General features: G+C 46.2%; 6 protein-coding genes across 6 annotated transcripts; 3 read left to right on the forward strand and 3 right to left on the reverse strand.

Annotated features, from left to right (window-relative positions):
* Window positions 1-2,887: 2,887 nt before the first annotated feature.
* On the forward strand, window positions 2,888-3,531 carry K444DRAFT_723983 (carbohydrate-binding module family 13 protein; the record flags this gene model as incomplete). The annotated part of the gene is made up of 4 exons (XM_024888602.1): window positions 2,888-2,997; window positions 3,044-3,156; window positions 3,244-3,328; window positions 3,396-3,531. The coding sequence occupies 4 exons, from the start codon at window positions 2,888-2,890 to the stop codon at window positions 3,529-3,531; spliced, it is 444 nt and encodes a 147-aa protein (XP_024735472.1).
* Window positions 3,532-6,989: 3,458 nt separating this feature from the next.
* Window positions 6,990-8,153, reverse strand: K444DRAFT_413145 (uncharacterized protein). The gene is made up of 3 exons (XM_024872627.1): window positions 7,869-8,153; window positions 7,281-7,819; window positions 6,990-7,204 (listed from the first exon to the last, which is right to left on the reverse strand). The coding sequence occupies exons 1-2, from the start codon at window positions 8,050-8,052 to the stop codon at window positions 7,290-7,292; spliced, it is 714 nt and encodes a 237-aa protein (XP_024735473.1). The 5' UTR covers window positions 8,053-8,153; the 3' UTR covers window positions 6,990-7,204; window positions 7,281-7,289.
* Window positions 8,154-9,872: 1,719 nt separating this feature from the next.
* On the forward strand, window positions 9,873-11,885 carry K444DRAFT_531619 (uncharacterized protein; the record flags this gene model as incomplete). The annotated part of the gene is made up of 2 exons (XM_024875003.1): window positions 9,873-9,964; window positions 10,028-11,885. 2 exons carry the CDS (start codon window positions 9,873-9,875, stop codon window positions 11,883-11,885), a joined length of 1,950 nt encoding a protein of 649 aa, XP_024735474.1.
* Window positions 11,886-13,036: 1,151 nt separating this feature from the next.
* Window positions 13,037-14,045, reverse strand: K444DRAFT_562408 (cyanate hydratase). The gene is made up of 3 exons (XM_024876985.1): window positions 13,977-14,045; window positions 13,437-13,876; window positions 13,037-13,374 (listed from the first exon to the last, which is right to left on the reverse strand). Exons 1-3 carry the CDS (start codon window positions 14,007-14,009, stop codon window positions 13,353-13,355), a joined length of 495 nt encoding a protein of 164 aa, XP_024735475.1. The 5' UTR covers window positions 14,010-14,045; the 3' UTR covers window positions 13,037-13,352.
* Window positions 14,046-15,725: 1,680 nt separating this feature from the next.
* On the forward strand, window positions 15,726-17,176 carry K444DRAFT_630288 (uncharacterized protein; the record flags this gene model as incomplete). Its single annotated transcript, XM_024883185.1, has 2 exons — window positions 15,726-15,835; window positions 15,889-17,176. The coding sequence occupies 2 exons, from the start codon at window positions 15,726-15,728 to the stop codon at window positions 17,174-17,176; spliced, it is 1,398 nt and encodes a 465-aa protein (XP_024735476.1).
* Window positions 17,177-17,576: 400 nt separating this feature from the next.
* K444DRAFT_531019 (glycoside hydrolase family 76 protein) lies at window positions 17,577-18,950 on the reverse strand (the record flags this gene model as incomplete). Its single annotated transcript, XM_024874948.1, has 2 exons — window positions 17,577-18,820; window positions 18,866-18,950. The coding sequence occupies 2 exons, from the start codon at window positions 18,948-18,950 to the stop codon at window positions 17,577-17,579; spliced, it is 1,329 nt and encodes a 442-aa protein (XP_024735477.1).
* Between the last annotated feature and the right edge of the window lie 3,113 nt (window positions 18,951-22,063).

Consider the following 22,063-nt stretch of genomic DNA (forward strand, 5'->3'; position numbering starts at 1 on the left):
TGCCTTTACCAAAGCGGGCTTATTAGGACCTGATACGATACGGCATGCGTACGAGAAGCTAGCTCAATTCGAACCAAAAGAAGGTTTGTTAATTAGTAATTTATATAGTAATATAGGCTAATTTTATAGTGGATAAGCAAATCGAGCCTCTACCCCCGCAAATCCCTCCATCGTCAAAACCCTTCCAAAACCCCCCTACCTCTGTAAATCGTACGGCACATAATACCTATATATATTAACGTTTGGACGATTATTTTATCCTTGCAAAGGATAACGAGGAATACGCTCTTATACCAAGTTTTTGGAGATCTTGGAGGGCATACCAGAAGTTGACTGAGCCTAAGCTAATTAAGGCTGGGCTAATTATGGAAAGAGAGCTTGTAAGGGAGAAGGCAGTACTCCAGGAATAGCATAATAAGCTAGATAAGGAGGGCAGGAAGCATGTGCAAAAGTATGGAGTTATATCCAAGGGTTCGGCTATATGTCAAATCGCATATCGCAGAGAGTCTCTCTTTACTCCTGAAGAGATGGATACTAATGCCTACCTAAATTGCCGAATCAGGGAGACTAATACCTATATTACAAAGCATATTACTAGTAAGCTTTCACGCAGGAGACGTACTCGGGGGGAAATAGCTCCGTACGATTTAGGGGAGCCCTTTGGCTATAGGGATAAACCACTATTTGTTGAATATGGTGAAACTGGTCTAAAGGCTCACTACCAAAAATTAATAGCAAAATGGGCGGAATAGAGGCAAATCGATTGCAAGATAGAGCTCTTTCATGCGAATAAGATGGATTTTAGGCTAGCTTCTCCCGGATACCAGGAGGAATAGGTTAGTGAGTTTGGTAATATGCGGGTGGAAATGCTAGCTAGGGAGCTTGGTTTTGTCAGACCACCACCCCCTCCCCCTTTATTTTATGATAATGGCTTTGGTCATATAGTCAGATTGGAAGCTAGTGGAGAGGAGACTATTATTGGGTACACGATTTAGGACATGGTTATTCTGTAATTAATTAATTTCTAAGTTAGTAGCATTTTGGGGGGGGTCGCCGGTAAGGTGAAGTGTGTAATATTTCCACTATTTTTTACTATATGCATATGCAATGTGAAAGTAAGAGAATTTGATTTATTAAATATAGTGTGAACTCCATATAAACTATAAAATATTTTTCTCTGATTTTCACTAAAATTAGGAAAATTAGTATTCTAAAAAAATGACCGTATCGCTGATTTTTGACCGTATTGCTAATATGCACTAAACCCGCAGGGACGCAGGGGCTTTAGTGCTAGTCTCGACGCACGATTATTTTAATTAAAGTAATAAAAAGATATTTTAAGGAAAAAAAAATTTATATATTAATTTACTAAATTATAAATTATAGTCTCTTATTAAAATTACTACTAATAATAAGCTTTAAAATATATTTAAAGTAATTATAAAAAATAAAAAAAACCAAGACTTATATATAATATTAATTTAATAAACTACTTTTATATAATAAATAGATTAATAAAAATATATAAAAACTTATTATTTAATCTATTTTATTAAAACTTTATAATAAGAAATTATATAAAATATTTATATAAAAAGTATTTCTTTAATATAAAAATATTTAATATAATATAGAATAAAATAAAATCTTTAATAATATTAATATATATATAATTAATTAATTACTTTTATAGTTTATAAAGTTAGTATTTTTTTAATTTAATACTAAATTAGTTTTTAATAATATCTTTAATACTTTTTAAATTTATATTATACTTTATATATAAGAAATTATATATTAATTATAAGGTTAGATAAGATTAATATATATAAGAATTTGGGAAAACTAATATTATTATTAATAAATTTATCGGGTTTAGACTAATATTATATAATAAATAATACTATTTATTGGTATTCTTCCCAAATAGGCTAGAACCTATTCTGAACTAATAGAATTACTATTATTACTATTATATGCGAATAGAATTTCGCATAATTATCTAAACTTCTCTTAATATTAATTAAGTGTCTCTGTTTTTTCTCTGTTTTACCTGTTTTTTGCACTAATATTACATAAATTCCATGAATTCTGTATAAATATAATGCATTTATTATTAGCCCAGACCAATATTATTTACATAAATTAAATCAATTCGGCCATCCCTAGCGCCAGGCTACTGTAGTAGGACTCGGCAAGACCCGACTTTTCGCAAAACCGGCTGGAAATGTGTAGGTGTCAAGATCTTGCATCAAAGCGACACAGGCATGAAGTTGTGGAAAAGTGGAAGGATTTGCTGCAGAAGTCCTGCATGTGGATCCAGTGGCTATGGTCACATTACAAGATCATCTTGTGGAGTGGAATATGTGCCGAGCTGAAGAATATGCTGTTTCAAACCGTGATCACTTGTGTTCGATTGGTGCAATATGATTGCATAGAGAATGTGGTTAGCTGAACAGTATGCTGTGTAACGTCTTGATCACTTGTGGAATGATATTGAGGCTTTAAGCGTGTTTTATTCGCGCAATATGGTCGCACAGAAAGGTGACCAACTAAAAATTATGCAGTCTCAAGTCGCGAGGACCGTCATTGGGACTGTACGCTTGTTGTCTTAGACTTGTCTTATGGTTTGCCCCTTAGAGACAACAGGTATTAAGATAACCGAGTCAAGAGGCGCCTGCAAGAGCGAACTGTTATGATATGGGCTGGAAGTATATTCCAATCATGATGAGACCTTGATCTTGATACTCCACTATGACGATCGTGAAGTATAAATACATGGCATCGAGCTCAGCAAGGAACCAATCTCCAAGCACCACACACACTTCTTCATTTAACAAGAACGTCTACCCAAACTCCAAAAATCAAAAATCCACTCATCGCAATCATGAGCGACTACACCGGCCCAGGCGTCTACATCTTGGTTTCCGTAGCTACCGGCACCATTATCAACTTGTCCGGAGCCAATCCTGCAAACAAGACACCCGTCATCGGCTTGTGCGCTACCCTTGCTGTTCCGTATTCTTGTGCTAATTTGCGAAAGTACTAACGACTCAGCACCAAACGCGCAATGGCAGATCGCTGATGCTGGAAATGGGCAGTACTTGATCATTAATGTCGCAACTGGCACCTACTTGACCGGAAGTGGTGGTGCTAGTAAGTATAACGTTCCAACTTTCAATCCCGATTCTCTCTAGTCTTCCTTTGCGGACTGGAAATATTTGCTAACAAATTGACCCGAAGACGGCGCCACCACAGGCAACCTCATCTCCCCCACTGATAAGACAGTAAGATATACTATTGTCCCTGCCGGAAATGGGGCTTATATGTCAGTATGCCTTCGCTATATGATTTCAACATCCATTATAAACTTTGGTCCTAACGCATAATTGCAGCTTCTACAATGTCGCCTTCCCGGCGTCAGTTCTAAATCTTTCAGGAGCTTCGGCTGCCTTGGGTACGCCCGTGCTTCTTTGGCCAGAGAGTGCAGGTGCCAAAAATGAGCAGTGGTATATTAAGTATCCAGCATAGGCGGGAGGCTAGAAAATGCTGCTTTGAAGTAGTGGGTCTAAATTGGAGACTGGATGGAATTGCTAGCTAGGTAGTTTAGTTTCTTGAAATGGAAAACATCACGCTCTTTAACTCCTTCTTCGATGTGTGAGAGAGGTGGTGCAAACTCAGAGAATTGAATCCTTTGAGCACGGGATGGCCATATGTTTCTCCACCTTCGGGTCCCGGCCCTTGCGAGCCCACTAACAGAAAGTTATTATTCTAGCTATTTAAAGTTTACTTTATCCTTAAGCTAGATACTAATATACTTGTTATATAATTAAGTAAAGCGGCTACTAATCTTTCCACAACTCTAGTTATTTGCTAACTAATATAAACTTAATTATTTGGCTTTAAAGTTAAGTAAATTAAGGAAATTAAGTATATTACTATAAATAAGTTATTAAAATATTTTTAATAAGAAAGCAATATTAAAAATAATAAGAATATTAATAATTAGTTAGTAATAAAGCTTAATACTATTAAAATAATATTTATTAAAGAAAAGATTTAGTTAAAAAGAGAAATTTCTAATTAATTATATAATATTATTTTAAAAAATAAAATTCCTAAAATTATTACTAAATACTCGAATAATATTATTTGAATATTAAAAGTTAATAATTAAAACTTTTTATATTTAAAAATAAATTAAAGCCTTTAAAAAATAATAATATTTAGAAGTTATATAATAAAAACTAGGGCTTTTTTTTTACATAATTCTTATACTTTACTTAATAACCCAATTATTTCTTTAAATTCCTTAAAAATAACTACTTTAAATATTATTAAAATATTATATATTATCTTATAATACTTTTTAAATTAAAGCAAATATTAAGAGCCAAGTTTTACAAATTAAATAAAAAAGCTCTAAATTATAATATAAGAAACAAACTATTATATAGATTTATATTTAGAATATATTTGCTTTAATTAGTTATTAATAATTGGAAATAAAGAAAGATTATTATTAAAGACTATTGTTTCCACCAGATTCCGCGAACTGCGCGTTCGGCGATTCGCCTATCACTGCAGAGGCACTAGATTTGCTCGACACGCGCTTCAAGGCTATCCCATTACTGAAAACGATCATTGTCAATTTCCAGGCGTACGCCGCAGAGGATGTAAGCGATTATCGGATAAAGATGCGCGACTGTGGATGGACTGTCGAGGTCACAAAACTCCCGAAGAAATCTTGGATCAGCGATGATGACCGAGTCGAATTTGATAATGAAGAGGATTGCAACGCGTATAATGTGGAAATGCTCCTTTTTGATCTGCAGAGAGAGGAAGAGGAAGAGGAAGAGGACAAGCGGTGGACGGAGGAATATTGCCGTAGGAGACGTGATCCCTATTGGAAGAACGATTCGTGCTACGATTGAACAGATATGTTGCTTTCTTGGGGAAAATGATTTATCCTGTATCCTAAATAGGTGAGGAAAGGTTTTTCCGTAATACCATTTGAACTGCCGATAGGAGAAATCTTCAAGGGAATAATATACTTGGTTCTGAAGTTTTTGGTGCGAAATTCACTGATCTGACCCAAAGCATACACATCTCGACGGAAACATTATTTACCTCTCGAGCGTGCCGAAGCTAAAGCGAGGAGACTGAAACAAGGTAAAGGGCCGGTCAGGAGCACCGAACCTTGGGTAAGGAAACGGCGCAGAGACAGGACACCGCCAGAGCATCTTGATTCAGACCGGGAAGGCATATTCGCAGAGCAGGAGCAGAGGGCAGTGAAGAAGGCAATGATGGATTTGGAGGCACCGGGTAGATCGGTTGCTGGAAACATTCATTGTATTCATATCACATTTCATTCACATTAAGCAGTTGGCTACATGGCACATCGACTGCGCAAGCCATCTATTAGATTGTGAGAAACCACTCGACTCCACTCGACTCCTGCGTATGAATTTCGTAGCCTCCCATCCGACTAAATCATACTGGAATGGTCCAGTATTATATAGCCCTACGTCGACAGCTCCATCAAACGAAGCTGGGCGCTGTCTGATCGTTGAACAGAACATATCCGCAGTCGTCCTGCTAAAAACCATTCTCTTTCCTCTCTTTCTTCGTCGTTCCAAACGCCCTCACTTGGCGGTTCCCAGAAGACAGATCAAGGAGAAATATTATCACTCCACATGCCTGGCACCCACAGATTGTAGTTGCCACCTTCAAATACAATACAAACAGCATCAAACTTTCCAAGACGACCGCAAGGCTTGGTTCCGCCTACTTAACGGCAACTAGCAAGCGGTAATTCTTCGCCATTGCCTTTCATTGTGCCCGAAATACGAAATACCCTCTGCTATACAAGACAAATCCCTTTCATTCAGCCGATCCACAACACTATTGTCGTTAAGAGGAGGGTGGCGTGTTACAGGCCGTGTCACTGCAGTTATTTGGGCCCTCTGCTTTCTCATAGGTTTTAATATAAGTCGCAGGAGTCAGGCAAGTAGTAATTGGTACATTTCGGCTTTTGATATGATCGCAAGAGTAAAATGTCTTGGTTGAAGTACATATCCTAAACTATCACTGAATAAGAGGGTCTTTTATGGTAGTAAGTACTACTCTTACCTTGCGTATAATAAGTGCTGAGTATAATAGCAATTGTAAAGTATCCAGCAGTAGGTATTGTTCGGTAGCAATCCTGTTTGGCTTGTGACTTAGTATGCGCATGTCCTAGCAACAAATATAATTAGTCCCCGGAAGGTTAACTTTTTAGCTCGGCTCAACTCTGTCACTCACATAAACACTGCTCATTACGACTTTGCTTTAGCTCTCAACTGAGAGCGACCTACAGCTCTCGATAGCTCTTGAGCCTTTTATTCCTCCCTGCATCCACAACTCGTGTTATTGTCTCTATCCCCCACTACCTACCAAGCCGCTCAGAATTCAGATTTGGGGGCTGCTAGAATCGATTCAGAAGATTTTTCCCGAAAATATTATGGGAGAAGATTGTGGATTTTCCGTAGCCAGGAAGGTTAGAGCTCACAAGACTTATAGATCGGGCACTATATAGTAAGGAGGGTAATATTCTAGTCGTGTGAGATGAGTATTTGGTATAGGTAATAAAAGGAAAAAGACTACTAAACTAAGGAGGCATTGTTTATAGTATTACATGCTCTTCTTGTTAGCTAACTATTACTTATTACTTTAGCTATATTGACTACTACGGAGTTATATTCGATTACTTATTCCTGCCAATAATCCAAACCCAAAAGTGCTAGCAATTAGTATTATCAAAGTGGATAATAATAAAGGAGCATTTGCTAACGAAGTCCTTTCATTTGCAATAGACCTGACAGAATATATAGGGAAGAAAGTCCTTGTAATGCCGAGATATTATTAGGATAATGCTGGGCATGCTGGAATCTTGAGTGTGTTGTGAAGCTTGATGAATTCTGTCTAGCGAGAAGTTGCTATCTGAGTAAGGCTAAGCGAGATTCCCTTAGCGTACGTGATTCCCTAGCAGATAAGAAAAGTACGCACGATTATTAGAGGTAAAACGATTTATAGTAGTATGTTTATATAATGCCACTAATAGCTAAATAATTATAAAACAAAAAAATAGTTCTCAAATAAAACCGGTAGAGTAGATAGTACAACGAACTTTTACTAAGCCCTCTGAGTATATAATATCTTCGTACTATTAACAAGTGGTTAACTAAAGCCACTTCTCGGCTATTACAAACCTCACAACACGGAGTCGGGATCAGACTTACAAGAAAGCATTACCGAACGGCCAGTCGAGGATCATGGTACTTACATTGGCACTCGGCCAGCTCCAGCTCCAGCTCAGCCAAGGCCCCCGCCCAAGTTGAGCAACGGATTCCCCGTGATGGCGATTTCTTTCCATCTGTATTAGCTGAAGGAGTGTTTCCTTGCATACGATACGACTGGCTCATAGTAATTATTTCCAATGAGGAGAGATCTTTGAGGTTAAGGTCGAGTTCAATTAGGAATACCAAGTCCTTCATATCTGGTGTAGAAAGGGTTAGGAAGGCGCTGAGGTTTCGGTGCAATATTCTGTCGACTCGTCCATCTGATTTGAAGTCCGGACCCGCAGGCAGGGGGCTGTTCTCTGCAATTATATACCAACTGGCTTCTCCAAGGTTGATGGAGCTGATGTCTCCTGTTGCTGAGGGAGCAATGGTCACGTTGTGGAAGAACCCATCATTTACGCATTGGCCGAGGCTAGTAGCATCTTGCTGATTGGACATTAAATATGTTCCCAGAGAACAATCCAGTGCGTGAACATGATCTGTATCTGGGTTTAGTAAAGCAGGCGTGATTTGGGTGTGGCTTCTTACTGAAGGAAAGGAGGGGCAGGAGGGCCAAGGCCGGTCGAAGAGCTATACTTCGCTTTATGATTGAAGGACTCCGTCTTGGAAACAACATTTTGACCCGCAACAAGTGATTGGAAGGAGGGGAGGAGGCGGAGGGAAGTAGAACAAGAATTTGAAGAAGCGCAGGAGAACTTAAAGTGCCTTCCATTTAGCCTTGGGGCACGTGCTTGCTAAATGTTAGAAATCGCTGTGCTGTGACCTGACTGTCATGGAAAGCGTGACATGGAAAGAAAATTTCCCTTAAAATTACTTCAAGACAACTTTACTCGATACCTTGTAAGAATCCAAATTTGTTTAGCATATGTTGGCCCCAGGACTAGATTTAAGACCCCCACGTGATAGTGTATGCCGTCATGTCTTCAGTAGATAGTTATTACTGCCAACATGCACTGAATTCGGCCGCGGCTGAATGGAAGTTGACCTTGAATGAGAAGAAATTGAAGTGCAAAGAGGAAGGAGACTTCTGAAACGCCGGGAGACTTCTGCCTTGAGGTTTCGTTCAGCCTCGAGCCACAGCCCCAGCCACGCAGCCACAATGCTCGTCTCGACACCACTCACAGTTCAGCACCTCTCGGCCTTGCCATGGAAAAAGTCAAGACGGCCTGTGGAAACATTCTGGAATGCTTCTGGCGCCAGTCATGGGAAAAGGGTCGACCTGTGACGAGACAGGACTCTGTGTTGCTGCTATTGTGGCTTTTGTGCGAATACCCTGCACTCTCTCACCAACAAACAGAAACGTGGGGGCTCTCAAAACCTCCCTGGTTGGCCATCTCGCACAGAACTCTTGCTTCACACCGACTTCTCAGTGCAGGAGTGGCTTCCCTCCCTCCCAGACTTCCGCACCCGCACTCAAGGTCGCGAATGGGGTTGCAAGAGAACCTCTCTCTGCAGCATCAAAGCAGCGTAGCCATTGGCCAACATGCAGAAGGGCAAGTCGAGCACTGGGATTGGAGCTCAGGGGCACGGTCAGCCCTACGTGCTTCCAGGCTTCAGCGGGATTTCAGCCCTGTGATAATTGCAGCAGCCTCCCCCCCCTTTGCCACTATCGCGGCTCCCATTCGTTTATCGATCCTTCCCGCCCAGATGACGCGCGAGGGTGAGCTGCAAGCCATCAGGGCTGTGGTCATGCCGGGAGCGCAATATATTTTTTGATGGGGATGGGCGCACGACCGAGTACGCAGTCAAGCCTTAAATGCTGGCCCCGCCCTCCTGGGACACACTTCACTCTTGTGAACTCATTGTCTCGACAGTTGCAGCGACGTTTGTTCCACTTGTGCCTCTTCCGCCCATTGCAGCTGGCTGCATGAGATTCGGTGCCTCTTTGTGTCTTGTGTAACTTTCGATTTAGTGCCCCGAAGGCAATCGCCGAGTCTTGTTGGGGTGGCGCCATCTGCTGCACGGAGTTGATCTCCCCAGGGGAATACACGCACATGTACGTAAAAGCTTTCATCTCGCAACGATGTCAGGCATCGGCAATGGCACGGCGCTTGTTACGATGTGAGCAGTGAGCATCGAGAATGAGCATGAGCATGAGCAGCGAGCAGTGAGCAGTGAGCTGGAGGTCGCCGACACGGAAAGCCAGGGTCAGTTACCCGTCCTCCCTTTCAAGGGCCGGCGCGGGGATCTCTGCGCAGTCGACCGAGACACACCTCACCCAGGGTTCAGATCTTCGCATGATTACTTGAGGATGTCTGTGTAACATGCTGACTGCCGCGTCTCACTTCTCCTCATCGGGCACCCCCATCGTGATCGTGGCACCGACGATGTCTGCTCACTGACGCTCGTTTTCGTCTGATCTCAACCACACCGTGCTAAGCTTACAGATCCCGCACAGCTCGAGACACGAAACGCAACAGAACAGAACAGAGCAGAACAGAGCAAAACACGCGAAATAGCTTGGATTGCAAGGACGACAGTGCGACCGCCGCCGAGAAATGCCTATGCAAAGAGACGGCACAATACTACGCGATGGAATCTGCTGGCAGCGCCGCGAAAGTGAAGCCCGCGAGGCAGCGGAGGGCCAGTAAGCCCAAGGTCAAGACTGGCTGCAACAATTGCAAGTGAGTAGACTCCTTCCCCACTCTGGAGGTCTCCCGCGCGTCTACTTACGCCCTGGGGCACAGGAATCGCAGAGTCAAATGCGACGAGACCAGGCCGCAGTGCAATAAATGTGTGCGATCGGGCAGGCACTGCGATGGATACCCAGCATATAAGAGGACGGTGGAGGCTGCGATTCCAATTGCACCACGGCCGGGCTCCTCGACTGCCACCATAATATCGACTTCCTCATCCTCCTCATCCTCGCCGCCAAACTCGGCAGAGCTGGCTAGGAGGCATCCTCTGCGAAGTGTACCAGCAAACCCTCGAATCCCGACCGTGAGGATCCTCTCCCCGGCTTCATATAAACCCGGCGGGTTGGCGTTCAATGCGCAAGAGGGGCAGTATTTCCAGGTGTTCCAGAAACACACGGCCAGCGAGCTATCAGGGTTCTTCGACTCTGAGTTCTGGACGAGAAGTGTATTACAAGAAAGTCACTCCGAAGCCTCAATACGGCACGCAGTGGTCGCATTGGGAGCTCTATACAAGACCTTAGAGAAGGCCTCGGAATCACCACCGGGCTCACCAGACAACAATTCCTTCGACACAGCAACAAATCATTACAATTTCGCATTACAGCAATATGGGAAAGCTCTCACGCGATTACGAGAGAGTCTGGAGAACCAAGAAACGCGCTCGCAACGGACGATCCTGATATCAATCGTGCTCTTCACCTGCTTCCAATCCTTCACCGGGGACCACAAAGCCGCGATCTTTCAAATCCAAAGCGGCCTCGGCCTCCTCGAAGAGCGACGGCAGGAATCAGGACAACCTCTCACCCGCCGCAAAGACGACATAGTCGAAGAAGAGCTGGTGCAAATGTTCACACGTCTAGCCATCCAAGCCAAGTCCTACGACATGGCCTTCCACTTCCCGCACCCCTACGTAATCCGGCTCTCTCCCCAGCGTGGGGATCCCTCCTCCCCAACCTCCCCATCCTCTCCTTCAGACGCCGCCTCTACAGCGTCAATGGACGCACACATCCCTCTAAAGTTCGCCACCTCCCAAGAAGCGCGGCAGGCCTTAGACTCCCTCTGTGAACGTATAATGCGCTTCAACGAGCTCCTCTCCTCCTTCCACCCAGGGCCGAACAACATCCTCCCCAAATCCGTCCAATCCTCCGGCCACGGCTTCAAAATGCAGCTTTCCCAATGGGAGAAGGCCTTCGACCCTCTCCTCGAATCGCGCCGCCACGCCAACGTCTCAAACACAGAGCGGGCCGGCCGCGACGTCCTGAGGATGATCCACCTCATGACCACCATCCTCTTCATCATGGGCTTCAGCAAGACGGAGATGGATTTCGATAACTTCGTCCCCCTGTTCAAGGAGATTGTTGAGTTGGCGAAAGAGGTTGTTGTGGACGAGGAGTTGTTACTTGCGCAGGAGAGGTGTGGCGATGTGAACGCATGTCGGCATAAAGCGGACGGTCGACCGATGAACCGTCCTCACTTCCCGGGCCTGGCGTTACACCATCCAGGCTATCGGGAAGAGGATGGGTTCCTGCATATCAAAGCCTCTTTCGCGATGGATCTCGGTATCGTGCCGCCATTATTCGTGGTTGCGACGAAGTGCCGGGATCGGAAACTCAGACGGGAAGCGATTCGTTTGTTGTTGAGCAGTCCGAGGAGAGAGGGCATGTGGGATAGTATTTTGAGCGGGAGGGTCGCGCAGTGGATTGTGGAGATCGAGGAGGAGGGACTGAGTAGGTATGAGGGGCCTTGGGGCAAGGCGGCGATGGAAACGGTGGGTGAGGAGAGGAGGGTCATGGTTAAGGAGATTCTGTTCGATATGCAGAGGAGGGAGGCGAGGTTGCGGTGTGGGACGAGGGGCGCGAGAGATGGGGATCCGGATGAGCGGGCGAGGGTTAAGGATATGTGGTGGTGATGAGGAGGCATGAGAGATGAATTACGCGTGGGCACGACTTTCGATGGATTTAATATGGGTAGCAGGAAGGAAGGATATTACATTGGGAACTGGCCCTGGCAAGGGAAGTCACAAGACTTTGAAAAGCGTGTACCATATTGTACATACGCTCTGGATCTTTCGCTGTTGGAGTTACGACGTTTAGCAGCACACGCAGCAGGCCTAGGCAACACATCAAGCAAAGGAGCACAATCGGCGCTGGAGGCGCGTCTAGCGAACCTTTCCTCAGAAACATATGATTGCATACTGGTGTCATCTCAGCGTTCCGGCTGCTGGAGGTCGTTTTCGAATATAATAACATCTGTCATGTCCTGTTCCTGTTCTCCTACTGCATGTGTTCTGTGCGGTAATATTCACTCCTGCCAGATAGTGTCAAGCAAGTCATGCTTCGCTACCCCCTTTCCCCCTCCCCACTCCCATCCGCGTAAATCCCCCTATCACCCGTGGAAGCCTCAGCCGTGTCCGCACCCGTTGCTCTGAAACAGCCGGCCGTCTTCTAGAAGCGTCAGCTGCTCCTTCTAGAAGACCGACGTGCAGGGAGCTCTCCACAGTTCAGCTCCCATCGCCGCGCTTGCTCCGGCCGGAACGCCACAGCAGCCAGCCCCCCGTCTTGGCTACGCTCAGCTCGCGACTAGTGAGCGCGAATGCTGCGACCCCTTTCTCCTGAAGTACTAGTCTTCACCCATCGCAAGAGCACATGGAGACTGAGTTGTTCTGTTGGTTACCTCGTAAGCTTGGCGGGACATGGCGGTGTATTTCGTGCGACGAATTCTTTCGAGATGATACAGTGAGGCTAGGTTTTTTGTGCTCCTCTTTCTTTCGACTTTCGAGGCACCTTCTTGACAGAACAACAACAAGAATTTATTTTATACTGTCCTTTCTTCAGCGCAGCCCATTTAGGGACAATTTCAAGAAGCCTTTGCGGCAACTGATCTTTCGATGGAACGAGATGAAAAAGCTTCATTCCCTCAGCTTGGAACCCACAGCCTCAGAATTTGAGAACGCGGGGAACGATATCCCAGCCGGCAAAAGGCTCCTCATTCGAGGCAAAATATCCCACTCAATTCAAGATACGGCAGAATATTTGGGCCGTGAGACAAACAACAGCATCGAGCTTTTGGCAATTTGAATTGATTAAAATGGTGAACTTGGTTGAAGAGAAGAGGAAGAGCAAGCATTTGCCTGCTGATACTTCTCCCATGCTGCGAGAGACGAAGAAACCCAAAGGACATTACGACAATAAGAGAATTGACCAGAGCGAACGTGATGCTAGAATTTCAGCTCGCTCTTCTTGATTAATATGCAGCCAGACCAATGTATCCACCAAGTAACGATTTTTAATTCCGTATTCCATATTCACCTCCAATTTGATGCCAATCCTTCCCATCCCGTCCCATCCCAATCCCATACCCGTACCCATATATGCATCTAGAATCTCGTGAACGGAAGCCTGTCGCATCACACGTCAGCACGACTCCCGTCTCGCACACACCAGAGAAAGAGAAAACTCACCACTTCCCCCTCAGCGTGATAACCGCCCAGGTAGTCCCAGCCTCATCCACCTCCTTCTCCACCTTCGTCGAGAAGGCAATCGCGCTCATGATCCCATCGCCAAACTTCTCGTTCAGCACCGCCTTGTACGCATACCCGTAATTCTGCACAATCTCGTACAGGCGGTAGATCAGCGGCTCGACCGGGGGCATGGGGCCCGCTCGCCCGCGGTCCGGGAAGCCCAGCAGTTGCTCTGCGAGCGTTGCTTCGGGGACGCCGAGGATCGAGGAGAGCTTGGTGACGTCTTCGGGCGAGGCCTGCGCTTGGCCGTAGAAGAGGGCTGCGACTGCGACCTCGCTGCGGCCGAGTTGTTGGGCGATCGATTCGAAGGTTAGGGATTTGGCTGCTTTGGCGTCGAAGAGGGTTTTGGAGGAGACGGGGAGGCGGTCGATGAGGGAGGTCTAGTATAGTCTTTCGTCAGCGCGAGGTCTTCAATTGAAGATGTCGAGGTCAAGGAGAGCGAATGCGGGGTAATTGAGGGGCAGCAGAGAGGATACTCACGTCGAGAACTGCGATCTTGGACTTGTCTGCCATTGTGCAGGTTGTATTCGTTGATTTGGGGGAGAAGGGTCAATTTGTCAGAGAAAATTGAAGATTGGTGTTTGTGGCAGGAGGGAGGAAGGAAGGAAGGAAGAGAGTGTTGATAAATAGTCACGTCACGGTCATCCAGTCCGCGGATAATCTCCATTCGCGGAACCTGAAAACGTCATCCCGGGTTAACGCCGAATCTCGACCGCTGACCCCGCGATTCGGCAAAAAAAAATATAGGGGCTCAGGGGCCATGATGAGTCAAAAGCTTATTTAATTAAGGGTACATTTTGCGGCCCCCTTTTGCGTGAACTAGTGATCAACTTACGAACAGATTTTGAACTACGGGTCTGCACTCGGGCGGAGCTTACCAACTCCCCTTAGACGGGACTCGGGAGTATCGGCACGGAGAAAGTTTGTCTTGCTTAGAGTGGTGCAGCCGTCGTTTTTTGAAGTGTAAACAATGACAGGATTTGTCACTAGCAAAAATACACGAAACGGATTAGAGAATTTCGAGTTGCCCATTTCAGTTCGTTGAGATATAAAAGCGCCGATGGATGGGCGAAATCCCTACAAGTCAATTTGCTGTCCACCGTTCTTCTCAGTTGTCTAGGTATTATTCTCTCACCTCACCAATACAAGCCAAGCGAACCCACGAAATCCTCCGCCGCATCTTGTAATCGTGAGCAGCGATGCACACTTACAAGCCTTGTTCCCTGAGCGCAAATTAGAGAAGATCTTGAGCGTCATGCATACGGAAGCCAGTTTCGCAGAGAAGGAGTTCGATCGCTGTCGTGTAAGCAGGCTATTTGATGCATATATTGTTATCAAGTCGGCGAACTTGACACCAGTAATTGATGGTAACCCACAAGCGATTGTGAATTATGTCACCCTGGGTTCGTGAAGACTGGGATGGGGGTTGATGAACAGTTACCTTTAGCATTGCGATTGCTGCAGTATTTCCTTGCGAGGACGCCGGAGAAGCCGAGTGTTACGGGATGGACACCCCGGGGGGTCTCCAACGATGGCAAAGGCCAGAGTAGGGGGCAGAAAGATGATGTATTCTCTATGGGAGGCAGCTAGCTAAGTAGTCCTTCCCTAGCGGCTGCTGACGTAACACCGAGTTTATGCTATGTGGATGCTGCGCGCAGGAGGAAGGAGAGCCATGGGAAATATTTGAATCACCAGAGGGTATATAAGTAAGTTGAGAGGAGATGTTGGCAGAAATCGGAGACGAACTTCCGCAGACTAGGTTATTTTGTCAGAAGAGAAGAGGGCGTGGCAGTCCGAGGAAAAGTTTGGGAAGAGATCTTTGGTGCTTTGGAGAAGGTCAAGCCAGATGTGAGAAGTACAATCTTTTTGCAAAATAGCTCTTGAAGACGGGTTGAATTGCGGGTGGACTCAATGATAGGAAGGGGGCATGGAGCCTTTGAAATGAAATTATTCTTCGAGTGCATAAGAACAAAGTTCGCGTCGCATCCCGCAACTAGTCAGCGGTTCACCCTTGAATTGTTGAATATAATTTTTGGTAAGAAATACAAAGACGCACCTTGACTTTTCGAGTCAAGGCTCTCCTCTTCGAAGTTCGGCTGTGGAATATCTATTCTGAAGGCGTCTTGTCGGAAACCAAACTGTTCCTTCCGCAAACATCTTCCACCAACCTTAGTGTAGAGAACGAGTGAACAGCACCCACGATCGTCCTCCCACAAACACAGCAACGAGATGGAGTCTGAAATGAGCTGCAGTTTCAGCCGTCGTCAGCGCTCGAGAATTCCTTGCACTCACCCTGGATGTGGTGTTCAATATCTGCATCTCCATCCCGGATCACCCGAGTATGCCCCCCGTCGATTACCACGTCATCTTTGTTATTGACTGATCTCCTTAGGATCTGTGGTGACATACTTCCTTCTGCCATTCTCGACTTAAATCTCGAATTCATCATAACCACCTCGGAAACCGAGCCTCTGACCGAATTCACCTGCTTCAGCGAATTTCCCTTGGAAATACGACGTCTCATCTGGACGACATCATGCATGGTTACCCGCCTGATCGAGATAGAGTCAGAGAAATACTTCACAACACCCCTCACCATCTCTCCAGGCAGAAATCTGAACATACACTCTGGATTTGGCCTTACGTTCAGCTCTCGCCACCCAGCACCGGCCCTATTCTACGTATCCAAAGAAGCTCACTCCGAAGCGAAGACCGTCTATAAGCTCGTCAACTTCAACGGCTATCGCCCTGAAGGTCCCTCGCCGCATCCTTACGCGCGCAAAGTGTGGACAAATCCCATGTGGTTCAACCCACTTGCAGATATCGTGTACTTCGGCGACCATGTTTGCCTTGGAATAATGATCTCCGTTTTGCAAACTGGGATTGAGATTCATCGAGTCGCAGTCGACGTTCGCGATTCGAGCACCAGTGGTAATTTTTACCCTTGTCCCTGCAGCCATGGAGATGATGTCCCTTCTATCCTCCAGCCAACTCTCGGACCGCAGATCGACCTACTTACACGCCAGCTGCAAGTTCTGCATGGATTCGCTCTGGCGGGAAGCACAGAGAAAGTTTTCCCGGGATGTCCTGCTTTGAACGAAGTCATTGTGTTCATGAAGGAAGCGGGGCCATTCGACCACGATATCCAAGACTTCGACGCCTGTGCTGGCTTCAAGAACTACACGGCCGCTGCTCCACACTATCCCCTTGTAGGCAATACTAGGTTGGCCACGGATGCTTACACCGAGTACCAATCCACCACCGCTTTGGCTCCCTTTGACACGGGGGCCATTGTATGGAAAGGAGACAAGAAACCGACCATCCAATTGGCTCGCCGCTCACAAGCCATCCCAGTTGACCAACATTTTGAGATCCTCGCGATCAACCTCCCTGGAGTAGGCCAGCATCGGATGGTTTGGTGGAAGGTTCGTGAGTTTGATACTCGTCGTGAGCATCACACTCAATCGCCAAGCCTCAAATGTTCCCTCTTTCCAAATGTTTACAGTGGTCCGGGAGACTACCTGTTCAAGTTTATGGGTTCGAGAGAGGATGTTGATTGGGTCATTGGTGAGGTTCTTCGGGAGGTAGCAAGGGGCGAAAAGCTCTTCAAGCAAGAGATGCGCATTGCTGATCCAACCAAGGCTGTTTTCCCTGCTACGATTGCCAAGACGTGTCTTTGAGCCGGCAATAAGAGCATTATGAATGGTGACAAAGAGCATGAGCGTTGGTTTCGGGAGAATTAATGGGTAACTTGGCGCTTCTGATTCAGATTCTCATGGGGAGAAGAGCTCAGAGGTCAGTAAAGAAACTCAGAAAGAGGAAACCCCTAGAATAACAGGCAATAACTTTCGAGAAAACACAAATCCTGTCACTCGTTTGCCCCAGATCAACTTATACTCAGACCAAGCTCAGGAGTGAGGCTTGAAAACATTTCTTAGTCAGAGACAGGCAAGTGGCAGAAACTTGAAATGAATTCCAAACGGGGTATCTTCGGCACTACCGTCCTTCTATGTACGATAAGAAATGGGAACAACTTTTCCCCCAGGTCACATTACAACGACGGCATCGATACATCCATACTCACAGCACAAACCACATCATCGACCCCAATACACTAACCAACAAAGCCATCCCTGCTCTCATCGCAACCCCATCACTCTTCTTAGTAGACGAAGCCACCGCCCCAGATGCGGTCGAGGTCGAATTGGCGGCAACAGCAGTACCATTAACCGTAGCAGGCAGTCCCGTCAGCCCAGCCTCCTGCCACAAAAGGCCTTGCACAAAGCTCAACGCATCAATCGACGGTCCCACCACCCCAGTCCCATTACCATCAATCCCCATATGCTTCCCATCCCAAAACAACGAGCAGCCCGTCCCATCACAAGCGTTCGCAGCAGCCTGGGCAGAGCTCGTCAACAGTGGCAGGACAGTATTAGCAGTATACGGCGCCATCTGCACCGCATCCGCAAGCCAGTGGCCCAGCAAGCCTTTCATAGCCATCATGTCCACCGTACACGCATCGCTCTTCTCGCACGCCACCTCCGTCGCGGCCTTATTACTGAAGAACACGCTCAGCGTCTGGTTCAGCAGCCCATCTAGTTCCGTTTTCCACTTCGAGTTCCCGTTCGTGATGTTGTACATATGTGCCACGCCCGTGATATACGTTCCAGCCACGTATGAATACTGGACCTTGGAGACATCCGTGCAATTGCTTGAAACAATAGGCGCACCGTCATACACGTTGAACTTGCTGTCAATAAACCCCGTACTCTTCGTCCAGTCATACGCCGTGTTCGCCCACGTCGAATAGGTTGCATTCCCAGTATACCTCGCAAGTCTCGACGCCAATTGGAAGAAATGCCCATTCGAAGCACTGTTCTTGTAATAGAAGCCCTGCGCAAAAGAATATATCTGCCATCTCAGTCCTCCCGAACAGGTCGCGGAATCCCATCGCTGAACCAAGATGTTGAACACGGTGTCTGCCAGCGCAAGCCATTGTGTCCCATTCGTGAACTGTGCTTCTGCGGCAGACATCGCGGCCAGTGCCCATGTTGCTTGGCCGTCGTTTCCTTCTGTTGCGGATTGGTTCACGGGCATGAAGTCGCTGTTTTTGCCGACTTGACTGAGGAGACCGGTGGACACGAGGGAATTGTATTGTGTGTCGCCGGTCAGGTGGGAGTATTGTATCAGAGTATCAAAGAGAGCACCTGCTTCCCACCAGGAGTAGGGAGAGGGGAGAGTTCCATTCTCGCGTCCGGTCGAGTTCGCGGTGTAGTATCCTACGAGTTGGCTGGCGAGGGATGATGCTGCAGATTTGATGGAGTCTGGAGATGTCAGCATAGACATCAATTGCAGAGAGGAAGCCTTACCAACGCTATTCACATCCAGCTCGATGCCATTGACCGGGGCAAAAGACAGGGCCGCGAGGGCAAGGAGTTGGATGACTCGAACCATGATCAAGGCACGCGGCGCAGCAAGCAAACGCAAAAACAACAAGGCACAAACGAGAGGACGTATCTCAAACAGATACCAAAACCGAGCGCGACATGAAAGAAGAGAAGGATACCTACAGAAGGAAATTAGAAGATCTCACGATGTTGCGACCCATCGGTCCGGATATTAAGATGAGAAAAGGGTGAAGTCCCGGACACGAGGGGCATTTCCAGGGGGTTGAAAACCAGGCTAAGCGGGCCTCGCTTCAGCGTTTCATGGTCCGAACGTAGCCGCTGTTTTCTTTCCCCCATCGAACAACGCTTCATCAATTCGCAAGGAATGTTTATAAACTTGCGCTCAGTGAGGTTTGATGTTGTATTGGCTTCGAAACCTTTCCGTTTTTGATCTTATTGAAAGGGTACAAACTTTGAGAGCAGGGTCATTTAGCGGGCACACGCTGTTGCGTCCTGCGGCCTGCGTTTCAGCTTATTCCGCGGGGTGCGCAGAAAGTTCTGGCGTGTGACTTCTCATGCATCAGCACTTCATTTCAACTCAGGAGCTTCTCTCCGTACAACACGCTGATTATATTGTAAGCCTCATTCTTACATCTATTGTGAAAATAATGAGCAGGCGAGTGAATAATTGTGAAGGCTTCACTAAATCATAGGATGAGCTGTGCTACTTCGTAAGGAAGTTGTTCTCAAGGCATTGCTGTGAATAATCAACGGAAGTCAGATACGAGGCGCCGGTGACCAAGCCAAGCCAGACATCACATTATCGTAGTTTAGATTACTGCAAGTCGTGCTATAAAAATGTCCTCCTCCCTCAAGTCTCACGATTTTCTCCTCCCTTCCTTCTATACCAGAAACAGAGGAGCAATCTCACGAAGTCCAAAACAACAACATACCTGGACGACGAAGTTAAATTCAAGCTCAGATATCTCTCCTACTTCACAACAATAGCAACGGCTGATAACCATTCCAACCGCCATGGATCCATATCCCAAACGGCCCAACGGCGTCGCACAAAAAATCGGCACTGGCGAAGGCAAGAAGCTGACCCTAGAGCAACTCAAAGCCACCGGGGAACAAGTTACCTGGAACAGCTGGTCGAAGCCGTAGTCGAGGAGAACAAGGACGGAGGAAATTGGCAAGAATTCCACATCGATGAGCTGATGGTGTATCTGGAATATGAAGTCCAGATCGGGCGCATCCAGCAGCTGGGTCCAATGCTGTATCGCTTTGTTCCTGAGCATCCACTGAACAATTATTAGGATGTTCAATTAGTGGAATAGGGGAAGGAATGGGAGGGTGTGGTGCTGACGAGAGACAGGACATGAAATAGAAATCGTTGGACTTTTCTAGTTCTTTGTTGAATCATCCTGACGATCAGAAGTTCCTCCCCTCACAATCGTGATTCAGCATTTCATTTTACAATTATTTAAGTTCCCTTGTTGTCTCTTTCTCTCCATTTCTCCTTCACTTCAGTCTTCAAAATATCCTATAATACAAACACTTTCAAAGTAAGAAACAACAGCTTCATCACGAAAGCCAGAAAATTGCCCATTGGACATATATCACAACAAGCCAACAGCCCACCACCATGTCTCGATCCACACTACCCAGCAGACTCGACAAAATCTACGGCAAGGAGGTCAACTCGGGTGCCACTAAGCGCTACACGCTCGAGTATCTTATGGAGACAGGAATCCCTGTCACTCTTGAGGAAATGGCAGAGGTTGTCCGTGTAGAACAGGCAAGGCTGAAAGCTGCTGGCTATCCGGAAGCTGATGATACTTTCTCGCTTGAGTCGTATTATTATCAACATGTAAGGGCGAGTGTAGCTGCTGGCGCGATTATACAGCTCGGTCCGAATCTGTTTAGGTTTAATCCGAGAAACCTGGATAATAGGGCTAGCGTGGAGGATGCTTATAGGGAAGGGAGATTGCCTCTTAAGCATTAACGGGGAAGGAGAGGTGGGGTTTAGAAACACAGATCGTTGGTTTACTCTAGCTCTCGTGAAGTGCACTTCTTTACAATATGTGACCTGACATGATAGACTTCTTTTCTATTTCTGGACAACTATCATTCCTCTTCATCATGACGCTTGAATAACTCGTAGACGTCTACAAATGCAACCCAACTTGGGATTCACATGAAGAGAATGATAACAACATTGCGAGAAAATGAGAAGATGGCACAATACATTTATTATTCAGCTACCTGAAAAGTCAGCCAGTAGAGCCCATGCGCATTGCTGGCATGCTGTGAATCATATCACTGGATACCATGAGATTGCTATATTCTATTTAATGAACCTTTATTTTGCAAGTCTAGGTTCTTGTTTGTTCCTCATCCCAAAACGAAAGAGCGAGCTAACTTGGTCAATGCCTCATCATCCACAACCCACCTATACTGAGACTAAACATATTATCACTACACAAATACAACTAGCTTCTACCAGCCACCATCACTATGGGCGGTCCCAAAACAAGCCACAGAGACGAGTCCAATTCCAAGTCAACCCAGAACCGCGATCTTCTTCAACTCATAAAATCCGGTGATTCATTTACCCCAGAAGAGTTTCAGGAGCTAGTCGACATCTCCAGCAAAGTGGCAGGTTCCCAGCCGACTGCATACGTCTTGCAACTAATGCACGCACAGCTCAACGGCGGGGCCATGCAACAGCTAGGACGGAACTCGTTTCGCTTTGTGCCCGAACACCGGTGGAATGCCGATGCTGTAAAGGAAAATGAGAGGAGGGAGAAGAAACCGTTTTGGCCGGACCCGACGCGTCCGTGGCTTTTCACGGGATGATGATAATCCGGTGAAAGATTTGGAGGGAAGATCCGAAGAATGGAAAGTGGGGAGAGAGACCCGAGTTTAACAAAATAGCCATCCTTGCCCTCCTATCTTTTTGTTGTGAAGTTTTATGTCGAATGTGAGATTTCGAGAAATGAAAGCAGAACTTGAGCTGTATAGATTGCGGTTGGCTTCGCAAGACCGAAGTGTTTCTTAAAGTACTGGTCACCACTCTATCACATTGTGGGTTTGGCAAAAGGGTCCTCGAAGGGTAATAGGTAGTTACAATACATCAATTGTTGCCTCATCTTCCCTTGAGCTGGATAATTAGAC

The sequence above is a fragment of the Hyaloscypha bicolor genome (assembly GCF_002865645.1).
Source record: "Hyaloscypha bicolor E unplaced genomic scaffold K444scaffold_87, whole genome shotgun sequence".
Lineage (NCBI taxonomy): Eukaryota > Fungi > Ascomycota > Leotiomycetes > Helotiales > Hyaloscyphaceae > Hyaloscypha > Hyaloscypha bicolor.